This window comes from Ranitomeya imitator, chromosome 2, assembly GCF_032444005.1.
Source record: "Ranitomeya imitator isolate aRanImi1 chromosome 2, aRanImi1.pri, whole genome shotgun sequence".
Classification (NCBI taxonomy): domain Eukaryota; kingdom Metazoa; phylum Chordata; class Amphibia; order Anura; family Dendrobatidae; genus Ranitomeya; species Ranitomeya imitator.
Genome location: NC_091283.1, coordinates 51453915 through 51473423, shown reverse-complemented (window position 1 = coordinate 51473423; position 19509 = coordinate 51453915). Strand labels below are relative to the sequence as shown.

At 42.7% G+C, this 19509-nt stretch overlaps 1 protein-coding gene across 1 annotated transcript in view; it reads right to left on the bottom strand.

The window, feature by feature from the left end:
• Positions 1-10832: 10832 nt before the first annotated feature.
• LOC138661794 (cytochrome P450 2G1-like) overlaps positions 10833-19509 on the bottom strand; it is a 158381-nt gene continuing 149704 nt past the window's right edge. Inside the window, exons 8-9 of the mRNA XM_069746718.1 lie at positions 15188-15329; positions 10833-11167 (exon numbers count right to left, since the gene is read on the bottom strand). Of these exons, the coding sequence (XP_069602819.1) occupies positions 10974-11167; positions 15188-15329 (336 nt within the window). The 3' untranslated portion in view covers positions 10833-10973. The remainder of the gene's footprint in view (positions 11168-15187; positions 15330-19509) is intronic.

Genomic DNA, 19509 nt, shown 5'->3' with positions numbered 1-19509 from the left:
GGGTTGCACTAACTACTCAGTTCTCCTATCGATTTCCATGTGAACAGGCGCTTACTGCACCCTTCACCCTCTCTCTAGAGATGTGACTTTTAGCAGGTGGAGAGCATGAAGAAGCCTTCAGAATTATTTGTGGATTTTCCACCTGGAGAAGGTCCAGTGACCGCTGTCCATAGATAAAAATACAATGTACCGTGCGCACAACTATATATGAGGGTGCCTGGGTAGGTTCCCACACCATGAATATACATTAGAAAAACCCAGCACTCATCTTAAATGATCAAACGGGATTTAATAGAATTCACTGTAGTAGAGAAACGTTTCGGTCTTGACTTCAGACCTTCATCAGTTACAGTGTATTAAGATGCAAATTCACTGTGAACCAGAGGTGATCCCATTTATATAGGTAGTTCCGTACCGGAAGAGCTTTTTATGAAGAGATGGATGGTGATGTTGAAATCTGGGAGCAGACAAAGTGCAGCACTAAACCAGACGGATTAGAAGTAATATTCTTGGTATAGGGGTATTATTTGGTCTACCATGAATTCATCCACAATAGATCCATTTACAATGGCTACAAATTGATACATGAATAATTGGTGGCATAATAAGTTTGTGCCTAGGGCAGCATTTATTTTGAACCTGGACCTGTATGTTATGGTGTTATATGGCGATTATCACATTGCAACTCTACAAAGAGGAAATTGACAATGGTAAGAAACGTACCTATGTCAAATATGGCATCAATCCCTCATAATGGAAAACCACACAGCTGCATAAGCTTGTGGATGTCACAGACCTGGCAGTGTATTAATCAGAGTTCAGTTTATCAAGGGTTAATCTGACTGAGGGCTCAGCTACAGCTTAAATGAGTTTGTGTTGTTTGATGGGTTTTTGTTATCTTTCCTCATGAACAGGTCTGGTATGATTGGGCCAGAGAAAGGGCGCCAAAATGTAAACGATAAATAGATCTACATACCTGTCAAGACTGCTGAGCAGCTGAAGAATTCGTTAAGTTCCTGCCCGCCCTCCTAGACTTTTATGGACTTTGCTATTGTATACTGTGGAGGTCCTTTATTAGTGAGAATAAGTCTCCTATCCAAGGTGGATGAGTTTCTGGTTTGTTGCTGTTTACAGCTAAAATCGCCCAGTAATCTGGGCGGATTGGTTCTGGTATTTTATTACATTGATTATTTAATTATTATTTATTCTATTTATGGATTTATGAATTCAAACTCATACTAATATTTTCAGGTAATCTCTTAATAAAGGCACCTCAGCCAATTTTTTGACACCACAGCAGTTGTCACGTGTCTTATTTCCCAGCAGAGTTAAATGGGGTTGGTGCAATAGGTCTTGTGTCATCACGGATCAGGAGAAAGTTGTCCAAAAATTGGCAATTAGAGAGTTCCAAGTGGCATCCTTCCTCTCTTCCATAAAGGTTTTCACTAAGATAAAAAAACAAGAAAAAAGCTGAATGGCACTAAGAAACAGGTGAGTACTCACTGTTTGAGCTAGTCCAGTAAGATGAGCTGAGTCAACAACCCCACCAAACGGTAATCCACTGGAATAAGCCATGCTTGCTTGAAAAAACTTGAGTGGAAATCCAGACAGGAAGAAAATAGCAGCACCACACAAGTCTTCCAATTAAAAAACCCTTGTCCTTTATTTCAACAATCTGATGATCTGGACCCGTTGAAGCGTATACCACGTGAAACGGCCATAGTCCATTAACCTAACCAGTTCATCTTGCAACTATCCTGCCCTCTGTAACCATGTCCACAGCACGTTGTTGAAATAAAGGACAAGGGTTTTTTATTGGAAGACTTGTGTGGTGCTGCTATTTTTTTCCTGTCTGGATTTACTCTAAGATAAGACAACCAGAAAAATAATACCACCAACCAAGATGGCCAAGGCATTCTGCTGGTCAACCATGACTTTGGAATTGCCTTGGTGCTCAGCCTCGTTGCCTTGTATGTGCTAATATGTTGATACTGTTAGGTTCCATTGGATCATTCCCAAATTGTGTAAGAACTTTTCCTGGAGCGGTGCTCTTCAGCTGGCTCTGATTAAGCAGAACTTGCACAAGGACACAGAGAATGCAGACTCGGTGGTAGAGTGAAACAACTTATTTATTAACTATTTACAGGTCAGCAAGTAGAAATGCAATAAACGATATATGGCAATCAGCAAGTTACTGGTAATAAACCCGAGCACAAGTCTTGGAATCTTTCTTTCTCGTTACGGCTATTCTCTGTCCCTACAACCATGGTATCTGACCTATAAAACAATAACCCCCTCACTACATACATAGAAGTGCGACACCGAAAGGTTAATTGTTGACTAAGATTTCAAGGGGTATAGTCTCAGGCCCTCAATTTTTTCTTATTATCCAAAGCACTAATGCTATTTACATTTCATATATTTTAGATTTACATGATTTTATCACTACAAAGTGCAGCTTTATCTGTTTGTTATATATAGAGATGGCCACTCCTGGTTCGCACCTGTACACACCAGTTTTCTGATTTGGAAGTGCCAGTCAGTTTTGTGTTATTTGTACATTAGCTCTCTGACCGAGCACTCCAACCTCCAGTCTGTGGCGGTTTTAATTACAGCAGGATCCTACTTACCCATAAATTGAGGCTTTAACCTAAGAAAGCTATTCACAATAGACACGTAGGTTCCCAGCAAACAGATCGCCTTGTCGTTGGCTGCTGGGCATGCATGAATTGGCCAAATTATGTGCTAAGCATCTCCACTTTTTCTTATTATCTAGAGTAGTAATGATATTCATATTTCATATTTACATGCTTTATCACTACAGAGTGCAACTTTATTTGTTTGTTACTGACAATATACCTGAGCACAACTCTTGTAATCTTTCTTCGATGTTACGGTTATTCTCTGTCCTTACAACCCTGACCACTGCCCTTTGAAACAATAACCCCTGCGCTACATATATAGAAGTGCGACACCGATCGGCTAATTGTTGACTAATATTTTAAGAGCTATAGTCTCAGGCACCAGAGGCTTCACCCCTGGCTATTCTCCAAGGCTGTTATGTTTTGGAGTAGTTGTCATAGACAGTGACCAATGCATAAGAGAGAGGTTTGAGAGTGATACAGAGGCAGAGATTGTGTAGTTTTAGACAACCCCTGTCATTCTTTAATTTATGGGACAACAGGATTACGGGAAAATGATAATTGTGGTGTACTGCGTTTTTTAAAATTCAGAGATTTGAGAGATTTGTGTGCATGAGCCTTGGTGCAAGACTTTATGGTGAAATTTATCCATCCTTTTAGAATTTCATATACAATTTGGCTAGAGAAAATATTTTGTCAATTATTTTTCAAAAATTGTGTTGTGGGCATCGATGAGAGTCTATTGCACAAACAATCCATTATATCCCTGTCATGAGATATAAGAAATACATTGCCAGCTTTAGAAAATATGATATGAAAGGGGGTGTTATGGTGGAATATCACAGACCATTCCTTTTTGGTATAAAGCAAAATTATTTATTTTTCTCACACAGAGGCACAACAGCTTGATGGTTACAGTCACAGTAAATGGTACAATATACTTGATAATTTCTCTCAAACTTGGAAATATTTTTGAATGGATGAATGGTGGAACAGTTGCAGAAATGTAGGTAGTTACATACTTTGGCCGATAGTGCTGTGCTTCACTACAAATTCTTCAGTTGAGCATTTATACAGTTGAGGCATGGAGTAGAAATGAGAAATACTGGATGCAAAGTTTACGGAAGAATCATGTATTGTGTTCTAAAGTAGTTAAAATATAAAATCATGTGTAAGGCGTACAGATCTTCAATTCCTATTCATAAAACGTTGGTTTTCTGACGATAGTTTTCTGCACAGCAAAAGTGGGAAGTTGGAAGTTCCTTAACTACCAATAACTGATAGTATATGTGACCTAAAAGAAGCGACAGCGACCTAATGGAAGACATATTTAGACAATTGCATTCCCAAAGCAACAGGAAGAGAAGAATCTAACCCCAGAAATTACATTTCTCATAATAATTAGTATTACAGTTATATGAAAAAGTTTGGGCACCCCTATTAATCTTGAGCTTAATGTTTTATAAAAATTGTTTTTTTTGGCAACAGCTATTTCAGTTTCATATATCTAATAACTGTTGGACACAGTAATGTTTCTGCCTTGAAATGAGGTTTATTGTACTAACAGAAAATGTGCAATCTGCATTCAAACAAAATTTGACAGGTGCATAAGTATCGGCACCATTATCATTTTCTTGTTTTAAATACTCCTACCTACTTTTTTACTGACTTACTAAAGCACTTTTTTTGGTTTTCTAACCTCATTGAGCTTTGAACTTCATAGCCAGGTGTATGCAATCATGAGAAAAGCTACTTAAAGGGACTCTGTCACCTCAATTTGGAGGGAACAATCTTCAGCCATAGGGGCGGGGTTTTCAGGTGTTTGATTCACCCTTTCCTTACCCGCTGACTGCATGCTGGCTGCAATATTGGATTGAAGTTCATTCTCTGTCCTCCATAGTACATGCCTGCACAAGGCAAGATTGCCTTTTGCAGGCCTGTACTACGGAGGACAGAGAATGAACTTCAATCTAATATTGCAGCCAGCATGCAGCCGGCGGGTAAGGAAAGGGTGAATCAAACACCCGAAAACCCCGCCACTATGGCTGAAGATTGTTCCCTCCAAATTCAGGTGATAGATTCCCTTTAAAGTGGCCACTTGCAAGTTGTTGGAAAAAAAATGTATTCAGCTTACCGGTCTTAGAAGGAATCCCAGACCTGCCAACGCCCAGCACGGATAGGAGTGAGCGCCCACAGCAAATGGAGATAAGAGGAGAAATTATCCAGCTGAAGTCTTACTCATGAGTAAGACTTCATAGTTGAAACGCGTTGATCCTCCCTACTGGTGTGCCAGGTGTTTTCTATGTAAAGACTTTTTTAAAGAACGATTTATCACTTCAGTTGTCTAATAAAGTCTCACAAAGTGTGAACCTCCTCTGCCTTCAGCTGGATAATTTCTCCTCTTATCTCCACTTGCAAGTTGTTCTCCTGTTTGAATCTCCTCTGCATCATGGGCTCCTCAAAACAACTGTCTAATGATCTGAAAACAAAGATTATTCAACATAGTTGTTCAGGGGAAGGATACAAAAAGCTGTCTCAGAGATTTAACCTGTCAATTTCCACTGTGAGGAACATAGTAAGGAAATGGAGGAACACAGGTACAGTTCTTGCTAAGGCCAGAAGTGGCAGGCCAAGAAAAACATCAGAAAGGCAGAGAAGAAGAATGGTGAGATCAGTCAAGGACAATCCTCAGACCACCTCCAGAGAGCTGCAGCATCAACTTGCTGCGGATGGTGTCACTGTGCATCGGTCAACTATACAACGCACTTTGCACAAGGAGAAGCTGTATGGGAGAGTGATGCGAAAGAAGCCGTTTCTGCAAGCATGCCACAAACAGAGTCGGCTGAAGTATGCAAAAGCACATTTGGAGAAGCCAATTTATTTTTGGAAGAAGGTTCTGTTGACTGATGAAACCAAGATTGAGTTGTATAGTCATACAAAAAGGCGTTATGCATGGCGGCCAAAAAACACAGCATTCCAAGAAACACACTTGCTACCCACAGTAAAATTTGGTGGAGGTTCCATCATGCTTTGGGGCTGTGTGGCCAATGCCGGCACCGGGAATCTTGTTAAAGTTGAGGGACGCATGGATTCCTCTCAGTATCAGCAGATTCTTGACAATAATGTTCATGAATCAGTGACAAAGTTGAAGTTACGCAGGGGATGGATCTTTCAGCAAGACAATGATCCAAAACACCGCTCCAAATCTACTAAGGCATTCATGCAGAGGAACAATTACACTGTTCTGGAATGGCCATCCCAGTCCCCAGACCTGAATATCATTGAACATCTGTGGGATCATTTGAAGAGGGCTGTCCATGCTCGGCGACCATCAAACTTAACTGAACTGGAATTGTTTTGTAAAGAGGAATGGTCAAAAATACCTTCATCCAGGATCCATGAACTCCTTAACAGCTACATAAAGCGACTAGAGGCTGTTATTTTTGCAAAAGGAGGATCTACTAAATATTAATGTCACTTTTCTGGTGAGGTGCCCATACTTATGCACCTGTCAAATTTTGTTTGAATGCAGATTGCACATTTTCTGTTAGTACAATAAATGTCATTTCAAGGCAGAAACATTACTGTGTCCAACAGTTATTAGATATATGAAACTGAAATAGCTGTTGCCAAAAAAACTATTTTTATAAAACATTAAGCTTAAGATTAATAGGGGTGCCCAAACTTTTTCATATAACTGTAAATCATTAAAAATAGGTTGAATGTTTATACATTGTCTTGAAATAGTATTCATACTCAATAAATGTTTCCACAATATTTCATGTTACACCCAAAAACTTAGGGGAATAGCTATGGAGGATACCCACTAAATTAAAATATAACCTTTAATAAATATAAATAAAAAACTTGGATCCTAACACAACACACATATAAACATTATATATGTGTTGTGTTAGGATCCGAGTTTTTTATTTATATTTATTAAAGGTTATGTTTTAATTTAGTGGGTATCCTCCATAGCTATTCCCATATTTATCCTGAGGATATAGACAAGGCAAGTTCCTCTCTACGCCTTAGCTATTTTTACACCCAAAAACTTAAATATTTTATTAGATTGTAGGTGATATTAACATTAAGTAGCAAGTATTTGTAAAGTGTAAAGAAAATTATACATGGTTGCTAATTATTTTAAAATTATAAATCTGAAAATTGTTGCGTTCATTTATATTCAGCACCCTCCCCCAGAATCAATACTCAATTTTCAAGTCTTATCACAGATTCTCAGCAGGATTTAGGTCTGGACAGTGCTTAAGACATTCACTCACATACATATATTTTGATCTTAACTATCCATTGTAGCTGAGGCAGAGTGTTTAAATTCGTTGTCCTACTGGAGGTTGAACCTATGCCCCAGTCTCAAGTCTTTTGCAGCCTCTAACAGATTTTCCTCCAGGATTGCCATGTATTTTGCTCCATCTATCTTCCCATCTACTCAAACTAGACTTGCTTTCCTATCCCTGCTGAAGGAAATCAAATTCACAGCATGATCCTGCCACCACCATGTGTGAAGGTGGGATGGTGTTTTCAGGGCGATGAGCAGTGCTAGGTTTCCCCCAAACATAGCATTTTTCATTTGGCCAAAAAAGCTCTACCTTTGTCTCACTTGACCAGAGCACCTTTTTCCACATGCTAGCTGTTTCCCCTACATGGCTTTTTGCAAGATGCAAGTGGGACTTTTTATGGCTTTCTTTTAAAATTGTCTTTCTTTTTTCCAGTCTTCCATAAGGCCCAGGTTTGTGGAGCACAATATGTGTCCTGTGGACAGAGTCTACCACCTGAGATATGGATCTCTGCAGCTCTTTCAGGGTGACTATGGGTCTCTTGGTTGTGTCTCTAATTACTGCTCTCCTTTCTTGGGATATCAGTTTAGGTTGACAGCCATGTCTTGGTAAGTTTGCAGTCCATACTGCTTCAATTTTTGGGTGTTGAGATTAATTGTCCTTTGTCGAATGTTCAGAACTTGGGCTATTTTTTTTTATAACCTGCTCTATTCTTCTCTACAACTTTATCCATGACCTGGCTGGTGTGTTCCTTGGTTTTCCTGATGCGGTTTGATCCCTAATATTCTTTTTTTTTTAACTCAAATAAATTTTTATTGAGAATAACAAGGCAATTAACATATTTCATTTACATTTTCAATACAGAGTATTTCCCCCCCCCTCCCCCTTCAAACAACCCCCTTCGGTCCCAAAGCCCTCCTCCCCCACCCCACAAAGCAGCTCATCTTGTTAATTACTACCATCATTAAAACAATAGAGTATCTAATCCCTCAACCACTCGTATAAGCCACACTTCACATTACTATCCCATAGCAATCCATGGAGACCACGTTTTATTGAACGTTTCAGTTTTCCCTTTCTTCTTATAAATCCCTTTTTCTAGTGTCAGGCCCTGTTTCACATACTGGAGGAATTCTCCTCTTGACGGCTGCTCTTCCCTAATCCAGTTTCTAGCTATCACCATCCTAGCCATGTACAACAATCTAGCTATAGCTATCTTTAGGTGTTTATCCACCCCAATCTCATCCACGCATCCCAACAAACAGACAACTGGGTCCCTTGGCACCGTGCATCCATACGCACCTTCCATACGACTCAAAACTACCACCCAGAAGGCAGCCAACCTCGGACATGTCAACATCATATGGAAAATGTCTGCATCCGTAGACCTACACCTCGGACATTCAGAGTCATTACGCAATCCTGCCTTATATAGCACCATCGGAGACCTATAAACTCTGTGTATCACATAGAGCTGTGACAGTCTATACAGTTCACTCAGCGACAGTCTTGGGATCCATTCCAACACTGACTCCCAAGTCTCATTATCTATTGGGCCCAGATCTCTTTCCCATTTAGCTCTCGCCATTATTGGAAACCCCAATAGGAAAGTGTGCAACAGATCCCTGTACAGAGTGGATATGACTCCTCCAGTCGTCCCGTCATTACACACATACTCCAATACTATATCCCTTTGAATCCTAATACCTCCGTTCCTACTCTGAGCTCCAAAGGCATGCCTCATCCGCAAATACTGATACTCCCCTGCAGTCCCAAGACCAAATTCCGCCTGCAATTGGGAAAATGATTTCAGTTCACCTTGTTCAATTATTTGATACACATACTGAATCCCTTTGCCCAACCATTCTATCAATACCCCTAATGCCTCAAATTCTTTCATATTGTTATTATGCCATAACGGCGAGTATCTAGTCAAGTCCGTGATCCCATGTACGTGCCTCAATCTACTCCACAGCTTGCGTATCAACAGCAAAGTCGGGTATAGCTTCCCCAAACTCTCCAAGGATCCATCCTCCAAACATTGCACCACTGGCCTTCATTTTGTCACCACTTCCATCAACCGCTGTACTGCCCCAGATGACCCCTCATGCGCCCAGCCCCTTAGATGCTGACTCTGGGCTGCAAGGAAGTACAATTCAGGGTTAGGCAATGCCAGACCCCCATCATTCTTGGGTCGCTGAAGTGTCTCCAGTTTAATACGCGGATGTTGCCTCCCCCAAATCAAATTCCTAAACAGAGAGTTGATCTGTCTAAATTTCCCACGTGGTATCCAGACCGGTGCATTGTGGAGAATATACAGTATTTTCGGCATCAGAATCATTTTGATAAGATTCACCCTACCTACCACAGACAAATGTAGCTTGAGCCATGCATCCACTTTTGCCTTGAGGGCACCCAAGATTGGAGTCAGATTCTCATGTATATAGTCAGTGACCGGCATCCCTAATATTCTTATACAAACCTCTGATGCCTTCACATAACAGCTTTAGTTATACCAAGAATGAATTACACACATGTGGACTCAGTTGATTAATTATGTGATTTCTAGAGGCAATTACTTAGGATTTCATGTAGAGGTACAGGAGGCTGAATACAAATGCATGTCTTAATTTTCTGATTTGTTTTGGTAAACACATAAAATCCTAATAAAATACATTTATGTTGGAAGGAATACCGTATATACTCGAATATAAGCTGACCCAAGTATAAGCCAAGACCCCTAATTTTGCCACAAAAAACTGGGAAAACTTAATGACTCGAGTATAAGCCTAGGGTGGAAAATGCAGCAGCTACCGGTAAATGTCAAAATAAAAATAGATATCAATAAAAGTAAAATTGAGACATCAGTAGGTTAAGCGTTTTTGAATATCCATATTGAATCAGGAGCCCCATATAATGCTCCATAAAGTTTATGATGGCCCCATAAGATGCTCCATATTAAAATATGCCCCATATAATGCTGCACAAATGTTGATTATGACCCCATAAGAGGCTCCACACAGATATTTTCCCCATATAATGCTGCACAAATGCTGATTATCGCCTTATAAGATGTTCCATAGAGACATTTGCCCCATACAATGCTGCACAAATGTTGATTATGGCCCCATAAGATGCTCCATACATACATTTGCCCCTTATAATGCTGCACAAATGCTGATTATGGCCCCATAAGGTGCTCCATAGAGATATTTGCCCCATATAATGCTGCATAAATGCTGATTATGGCCCCATAAGATTCCCCATAGAGATATTTACCCCATATAATGTTGCACAAATGCTGATTATGGCCCCATAAGATGCTCCATAGACTATTCTGTCCCATTCTGTTGCTGCGATTAAAAAATATATATATATTTTCACCTCTGGTCGCTCAGACACCGGGCACCGCTGTGTCTTCCCCGTCCTCTGCACTGATGCTCAGGCAGAGGGCGAGCACTAACCACGTCATCGCGCCCTCTGACCTGAGCGTCACAGGCAGATGATGCGGAAGACTGCGCCCGGCGGTGGAACGAGGAGAGGTGAATATTTCCATGCTCCCCCTCCCCATTAAAATCACCTGCTCCCGGCACGGTCCCTGGCAGCTTCTGTGATGGACTCTCTGGGCTTTGAGCGGTCACTGGTACCGCTCATTACAGTAATGAATATGCGGATCCACCCCTATGGGAGTGAAGTGCCATCCATATTCATTACTGTAATGAGTGGTACCATGTGACCGCTCAAAGCTGGAAGAGCTGCCGCGCCTGGAGACCATTCGGGATGCAGGGACCACGCCAGGAGCAGGTATGTCACAGCCACCACTCCCCCTCCCCCGCTGACCCCCCCAGGGACAGTGACTCGGGTGCAAGGCGAGAGGGGCACTTTCAGCCTAAAAAAATGGGCTGAAAAATCTCAGTTTATACTTGAGTATATATGGTAACTTGAAAAAAATTGGAAAAGTTCACTGGTTATGAAGGCACTGCTAATGGCAGTTTGGTCTGTTCATGCAATTACATTGACCCAACTTGACCTAGCTTTCCAGGCTACGAGCAATGAATTGAATTTTATGGTGTGGAGGAATATTTTCAAAACCACTTTCTGTTGGAGTGATATCAAAGTCCTTGGGGTCCACTGTAGACTTCAGAGTGAATTTTTGCAGGATGAAAGTAAAGAAAATAAAAAGTTCCTGGATCACCAACCTTTCGGCGACGCATGCTCTCTTTCCTGCAATGGTGGGAATGTAAGGTACAGTAAATTAGCAGAATAAATCGCTCAGATAAGAATGCATTGAAATATTGACATACAAGACTATGGAGAATTTGCAACATTGGTAATATATGGGCTTAAAGAGGTTTTTGAGAACTAACATATTGATTTTTAGGACACGTTGTCAATATCAAATCAACGGTGCTCTGACATCCAGCACTTTCATCAATCTGCCGTTTGCAGCTTCCATGGTGGCTGCATGTTCACGCATCCATCTGACTTGGGAGCTGCAAACAGCTGATAGGTGGGGCTCCACTAAATTGGTATGCATGACCTTCATTAAGGCTGGGCTATCAGACCCCTTTAAAGAAAAAAACTGTCATCTGATCCATGCTGGCAAAACCACTGCCAGCATAAGTCATAAACAATTCAGCGTTTTAGAGAAATTAACAGTTGAAGAGCCAACTCTTTCCTTGGCTGTTTCAAGTGTTTGACAGGTCTCTCCTTTGTTTATAGATAGTGAGAGACCTGTCAGTCACCTGGTGCAGTGCTGGGAGGAGACGGCTGGAGCAGTGCCGGACTAGTCTGGTCACCGGCTACCTAAGATTTGAACAGCATTAATCAGAAGACAGGATCCCTTTAAAGGTACCGTCACACATAACGATATCGTTAACGATATCGTTGCAACGTCATGCTTTTGGTGACGTAGCAATGATCCCGCTAACGATCTCGTTATGTGTGACAGCGACCAACGATCAGGCCCCTGCTGGGAGATCGTTGGTCGTTGGGGAATGATCAGGACCATTTTTTGGTCGCTGATCACCCACTGTCATCGCTGGATCGGCGTGTGTGACGCCGATCCAGCGATGTGTTCACTTGTAACCAGGGTAAATATCGGGTTACTAAGCGCAGGGCCGCGCTTAGTAACCCGATATTTACCCTGGTTACCATTGTAAAAGTTTAAAAAAAAAACACCACATACTCACATTCCGATGTCTGTCACGTCCCCCGGCGTCCACTGTGTCAGTGCCGGCCGTAAAGCAGAGCACAGTGGTGACTTCACCGCTGTGCTCTGCTTTACGGCCGGCGCTGACACAGTCAGTGCAGGGAAACTCTCGGCAGCAGCGCGTGCATTAGCAGCGCTCCTGCCGAAAGCAGTTTTAACCCTGTTGACGCCGGCAGGGAACGTGACAGACATCAGAATGTGAGTATGTAGTGTTTTTTTTTTTTTTTTACTTTTACCGTGGTAACCAGGGTAAATATCGGGTTACTAAGCGCGGCACTGCACTTAGTAACCCGATGTTTACCCTGGTTGCCGGGTGCTGCAGGTGGACTTTGGCATCGTTGAAGACAGTTTCAACGATGCCGAAGTCGTTCCCCTGATCGTTGGTCACTGGAGAGAGCTGTCTGTGTGACAGCTCCCCAGTGACCACACAACGACTTACCAACGATCATGGCCAGGTCGTATCGCTGGTTGTGATCGTTGGTAAATCGTTTAGCGTGAAGGTACCTTTAGTTTGGTGTTCAGAAGACGTAGACTATGCTATGTAACAGCCAATATTTTTTTAAACGGAAATCAAGTTATTTTCTTTGTAGATTTATATTTTATATGCAGATGCTATGCTACAGAGTCACAATTTATGGGATTGTCCACCTTGTACAACTTGGTTTCTAAATAGTATATACAGGTGCTTCTCACAAAATTAGAATATCATCGAAAAGTTAATTTATTTCAGTTCTTCAAAACAGAAAGTCAAGCTAATATATTATATAAAGTCATTACAAAAAGAGTGATCTATTTCAAGTGTATATTTCTGCTAATGTTGATAATTATGGCTTACAGCCAATGAAAACCCAAAAGTCATTATCTCAGAAAATTAGAATACTTTATAACACCAGCTTGAAAAAGGATTTTAAAATCTAAAATCTTGGCCTACTGAAATGTATGTCCGGTAAATGCTCTCAATACTTGATCGGGGCTCCTTTTGCATCAATTACTGCATCAATGCAGCGTGGCCTGGAGGCGATCAGCCTATGGCACTGCTGAGGGGTTATGGAAGCCCAAGTTGCTTTGATAGCAGCCTTCAGCTTGTCTGCAGTGTTAAGTCTGATGTCTCTCATCTTCTTCTTGACAATACCCTATAAATTCTCTATGGGGTTAAGGTCAGGCGAGTTTGGTAGCCAATCAAGCACAGTGATACTGTTGTTTCAAAACAAGGTATTGCCACTTTTGGCAGTGTGGACAGGTGCCAAGTCCTGCTGGAGAATGAAATTTCCATCTCCATCACTGTGCCAAGCCACTCATGACCAATAGACAATGCCAGAAGCGTCTTACCTGGGCCAAGGATAAAAAAGAACTGGACTGTTGCTCAGTGGTCCAAGGTGTTGTTTTCAGATGAAAGTAAATTTTGCACTTCATTTGGAAATCAAAGTCCCAGAGTCTGGAGGAAGAGTGGAGGCCACAATCCAAGCTGCTTGAGGTCTAGTGTGAAGTTTCCACAGTCAGTGATGGTTTGGGGAGCCATGTCATCTGCTGGTGTAGGTCTGCTGTGTTTTATCAAGACCAAAGTCAGTGCAGCCATCTACCAGGACATGTTAGAGCACTTCATGCTTCCCTCTACGGACAAGCTTTTTGGAGATGGAAATTTCATCCTCCAGCAGAACATGGCACCTATCCACACTGGCAAAAGTACCAATACCTGGTTTACAAACAACAGTATCACTGTGCTTGATTGACAAGCAAACTCGTCTGACCTTAACGTCATAGAGAATCTAAGGGGTATTGTCCAGAGGAAGATGAGAGACACCAGACCCAACAATGCAGATGAGCTGAAGGCTATCAAAGCAACCTGGGCTTCCATAACCCCTCAGCAGTGTCACAGGCTGATCACCTCCAGGCCACGCCGCATTGATGCAGTAATTGATGCAAAAGGAGCCCCGACCAATTATTGAGTGCATTTACTGAACATACATTTCAATAGGCCAATATTTTGAACTTTAAAAAAAAATTTTCAAGCTGGTGTTATAAAGTATTCTAATTTACTGAGATAATGACTTTTGGGTTTTCATTAGCTGTAAGCCATAATTATCAACATTAACAGAAATAAACACTTGAAATAGATCACCCTGTTTGTAATGACTCTATATAATGAGTTTCAGTTTTTGTATTGAAGAACTGAAATAAATTAACTTGTTGATGATATTATAATTTTGTGGGAAGCACCTGTATATAATTCAGAATTGCAAAATACATTCTGGCAGCAACCCTAAACCTGGGAACCTCCTTCAATTATGTCAAGATGCCACAAAAGGAGAGATAAAAATGGAAAGTTCCTACTGTTCTCCTATGTTCACAAAAGTTCTCTGAGGTCTGGACATCACCCAATAGAGATGCGCTAATTAGCAGAAATAAGATTAGCCAAATTAGCTCTGGCTCCTGTTTGTTCTTCCATCTTCAGTCTTCTTCCCTCTTGGGCTCCTGTCTGGGTCTCATATGATGTCATGACGTGAGGCACCCCACATCATCATCACATGAGACCCATTCAGCGCCAGAAGCGCCGAAGAATGAGAATGGAAAAGAACATCAGATCCTTAGAGTGGAAATGGACTGCGGATGACTAGGTGGGGATCGGTAATGCAAGTGTTATGAGTTTTGTTTTTACCCCTGCCTTTCCCTAAAAACAATCAAGGCTGACATTTTATTTAATTTTAGTGAATTAAATTTGCCAAAAAAAATTCATGAAATTCAAAGTGAATTTGATTCACCTTGATTCAATTGAATCGTGATAAGGAGCCATTCATAGCTTTAAAAAAATATTTTTTAGATGAAAATAATGAAAATATTTCAACTATATTCAGTGTAGAGATAGGAGGGGGTGGACTGAATACTAGTCAGTGACTTGTATTTGGTTGGCTGCTAATTGATTTCAAAAAAGCATTAGGGGATTCTGTGCATGCAGAATTTGTGGGGGATTTGAAGACATAGCATAATGTATAGGCACATGTATGAGGAGTACTGTAAGTATAAAATATACAAACCTGCAGACAATGGCATAAATGCATTATTTTTCTTAAATGTATTGTTTTCATCCAAAAAGTGATTGACATAGAACTCATCTGGCTTTTCGAATTGTGAAGGGTCCCGCAATACAGTCGTCAACATGGCAAGAACTTCTGTACCCTGAGAAAAAAGATAGAAATGAAGAATACACGTAACACATGAGCTGTCATCTGCTGATTGGTTGTGTCATGGAATGCATTTTATGTCATTCGACAGACTAAAGGCTGCTATAAGCAGCCCCTTAAATGGAATCTATCATCAAGGTTTTGCTATGTAATCTGAGAGCAGCACGATGTAGGGACAGAGATGCTGATTCAGTGATATGTCACTTACTGGACTGTGCGTTGCTATTTCAATACAATCACTGTTTTATCAGCAGGAGATTATCACTAGGAGACTAGGTATCTCATGCCTCCTAGTTCTCCTGCTATGTAACCCCGTCCTCACAACTGATTGGCAGCTTTCTGCCAATAAACAGTGTGCACAGAAAGCTGCTAATCAGTGGTGTGGGTGGGGTTATAAAGAGCTCAGCAATTCTAGGTCTGCTAGATTTGTGACAGAGAAAAACTGGGTTTTATAAAAAATGGCAGCATGTAGCCCAGTAAGTGATGCATCTCTGAAATGAAGGTCTCGGTCCCCACACCATGCTGTTCTCAAATCCTTATATACTTACCTTGTAATGTCTTCACATCCTGTTCCATCCAGATGTGTCCAGATCCCAGAATTCCAAGCGGCGAAAGTTCACCGACCTCCATATTGGGACACCCAAGTGATTGGTGTCTCAATATGGAAACTGCTGGTGGTACCAGCCTCTTGCGCAGTACCACCAGGGGAACACCGTCGCAACCCACACACACAAACACACTGTATACCCAGTATGCACCACACGCACACACACAAACACACTGTATATGCCGTACACACCGCACACTGTATACACCATAGGCACCACACACCCTATACACCATACGCAGCCTCTTGTGTGGTACCACCAGCGGAAAACCATCGCGAACACACTGCCGCTGGGATCAGATGAATGATTCACTGACTGCCGCCATCTTTGTACAGAAGGAGGGCATGCGCAGTTTTAATGTGATCTCCGCTATTTGGTTGCACAAAGATGGCGGTGGTCTGATTTACTGTGCCTGCGTGAATTCCACGCAGGCGCAGTGAATCATTCAGCTTTTCACGGCGACAGATGCACAACGTGTCTACAGGAGGGAAGAAGACAGCACAGTGGTGGAGAGAGAGAGCAGACAAGGGGGGAGCACATGGGGTATACAGGTCAATGAAGAGATGACATGAGAGGAGAAGACAGCAGATAGGGGAGAGAGAAAGTGCACAGGGGTGAGAGAGACAGCGCACAGAGGAGAGACAGCTCAAATGGGACAGCACAAGAGGGGAGAACACCGCACAGGAAGGAGAGAGACAGCAGACAAGGGGGGAGCACATGGGGTATACAGGTCAATGAAGAGATGACATGAGAGGAGAAGACAGCAGATAGGGGAGAGAGAAAGTGCACATGGGTAAGAGACAGCGCACAGAGGAGAGACAGCTCAAATGGGACAGCACAAGAGGGGAGAACACCGCACAGGAAGGAGAGAGACAGCAGACAAGGGGGAGCACATGGGGTAGACAGGTCAATGAAGAGATGACATGAGAGGAGAAGACAGCAGATAGGGAAGAGAGAAAGCGCACATGGGTAAGAGACAGCACACAGAGGAGAGACAGCTCAAACGGGACAGCACATGAGGGGAGAACACCGCACAGGAAGGAGAGAGACAGCAGACAAGGGGGAGAGCACATGGGGTAGACAGGTCAATGAAGAGATGACATGAGAGGAGAAGACAGCAGATAGGGGAGGGAGAAAGCGCACAGGGGTGAGAGAGACAGCGCACAGAGGAGAGACAGCTCAAACGGGACAGCACATGAGGGGAGAACACAGAACAGGAAGGAGAACAAGGGGGATAGCACATGGGGTAGACAGGTCAAAGAAGAGAGCACAGACGGGAGAAGTCAGCACATGGGGAAAGAGAGAGGGGATAGGTGGGTGAGCACATGGGGGGAGACATTCTCAACGCTGTAAAGCCTGCCCACATCGTGACATTACCGCCCTCCCAATGCGATAGCATCGGGCCTCCACCTAGTTATATAATAAACTCCTGGTGATGGATTCCCATTAAAGGGATTGACTCATCTTCAGGAGCATGCTGTTCCTCTGCCTTTTGCTTTCCTAGGGGGCAAGGTGCACTCCTGATGATTGACAGTTCGTGCGACTAGCCCAAACTGTGCACTTTCCAATGCTGTAAGCAAACACAGTTTTACCTTTGCAGCATCAGAGGAGCACATGAGAAATCCTATTATCGATTTAGTCTAAAGGCCCCTTCACACTCAGCGACACTGCAGCGATACCGACAACGATGTCGATCGCTGCAGCGTCGCTGTTTGGTCGCTGGAGAGCTGTCACACAGACCGCTCTCCAGCGACCAACGATGTCGGTAACCAGGGTAAACATCGGGTTACTAAGCGCAGGGCCGCGCTTAGTAACCCGATGTTTACCCTGGTTACCAGCGTAAAAGTAAAAAAAACAAACACTACATACTTACCTTCTGCTGTCTGTCCCCGGCGCTGTGCTTTCCTGCACTGACTGTGAGTACAGAGGCCGGAAAGCAGAGCGGTGATGTCACCGCTGTGCTTTCCGGCTGGCCGGCGCTCACAGCCAGTGCAGAGAAGCACAGCGCCGAGGACAGACAGCGGAAGGTAAGTATGTAGTGTTTGTTTTTTTTACTTTTACGCTGGTAACCAGGGTAAACATCGGGTTACTAAGCGCGGCCCTGCGCTTAGTAACCCGATGTTTACCCTGGTTACCAGTGAAGACATCGCTGAATCGGTGTCACACACGCCGATTCAGCGATGTCTGCAGGAGGTCCAGCGACGATATAAAGTTCTGGACTTTCTGCTCCGACCAACGATGTCACAGCAGGATCCAGATCGCTGCTGCCTGTCAAACTGAACGATATCGCTATCCAGGACGCTGCAACGTCACGGATCGCTAGCGATATCGTTCAGTGTGAAGGTACCTTTAGACCAGTGATTACATTCTCTGTGGCAAAGAGCTTGTATGAGCTATTTTACTTGCCTAGGAGATAGTCCACTGCTGACAGACTGCAGAGATGGCCGGTAGCTTAGACAACAAGCAATAAAACATAAAAATAAAGGTAAATTGTTTTTTATTTTACAAGCAGTTTGGAATTTTATCCATTTATCATGTTAAAATTACCCTTCCAGCCGACAGGTTTTCAAGGTAAGCTTAGAAAATTTTGGAGTGTATTTGCTATAATATTTGTGATCTGATCTTTAAGCTATGTGCACACGTCCGGAATTGCTGCCGAAATTTCCGCAGCAATTTCGGAATTCCCTGCTGTGGGAAATATGCATGCGGAATTGGCATGCGTTTTCCCGCTATATACTAGCGTTTTACAAGCATAATTAGCTTGCAGAATGCTAGCGTTTTCCAAGCGATCTATAACATCACTTGGAAAACTGATTGACAGGTTGGTCACACTTGCCAAACATAGTGCTTGACAAGTGTGACCAACTTTTTTTTTGTATTGATCCTGCCTACGCAGCATTAATAGTAAAAAGATATAATGCTAAAAATAGTTAAACAAAATAAAAAATGGTTATTCTCACCTTCCGATGGCCCCTGATCTCCTCAGCGGTGCACGCGGTGGCTTCCGTTCCCATGGATGCTTTGCGCAAAGGACCTTTGTGACGTCACGGTCACGTGACCGCGACATCATCCCAGGTCCTTTGCGCAAAGCATCCCTGGGAACGGAAGCCGCCACGTGCACCGCTGAGAGGCGGGAGGACACCGGGGGCCATCGGAAGGTAAGTACAGCATATCACTATTTTTTATTTTAATTCTTTTTTTTTTTAACAGGGATATGGTGTCCACTCCGTGGAGGAGTGTCTCCTCTCCTCCACCCTGGGTACCATCCCACATGATTCGCTTAATTCCAGCATGATGGGCAGAGCCACATGCGGGAAGTAAGTGGATCAATGCATTCCTATGTGTGCGGAATCCCCACGATTCCGCAAAAATTAATGAACATGCTGCGTTTTTTTCCGGGAAGGCGTTTCCGCTCCAGAAAAGCAAGCAGCATGTGCACAAAAATTGCGGATTGCATTCTAATAATGGGATGCTTAATGTATGCGTTTTTTCACGGTTTTATCACGTTTTTATAGCGAAAAAAAACCTCGAAAAAAAAACGTAAAAAATCCGGAACGTGTGCACACA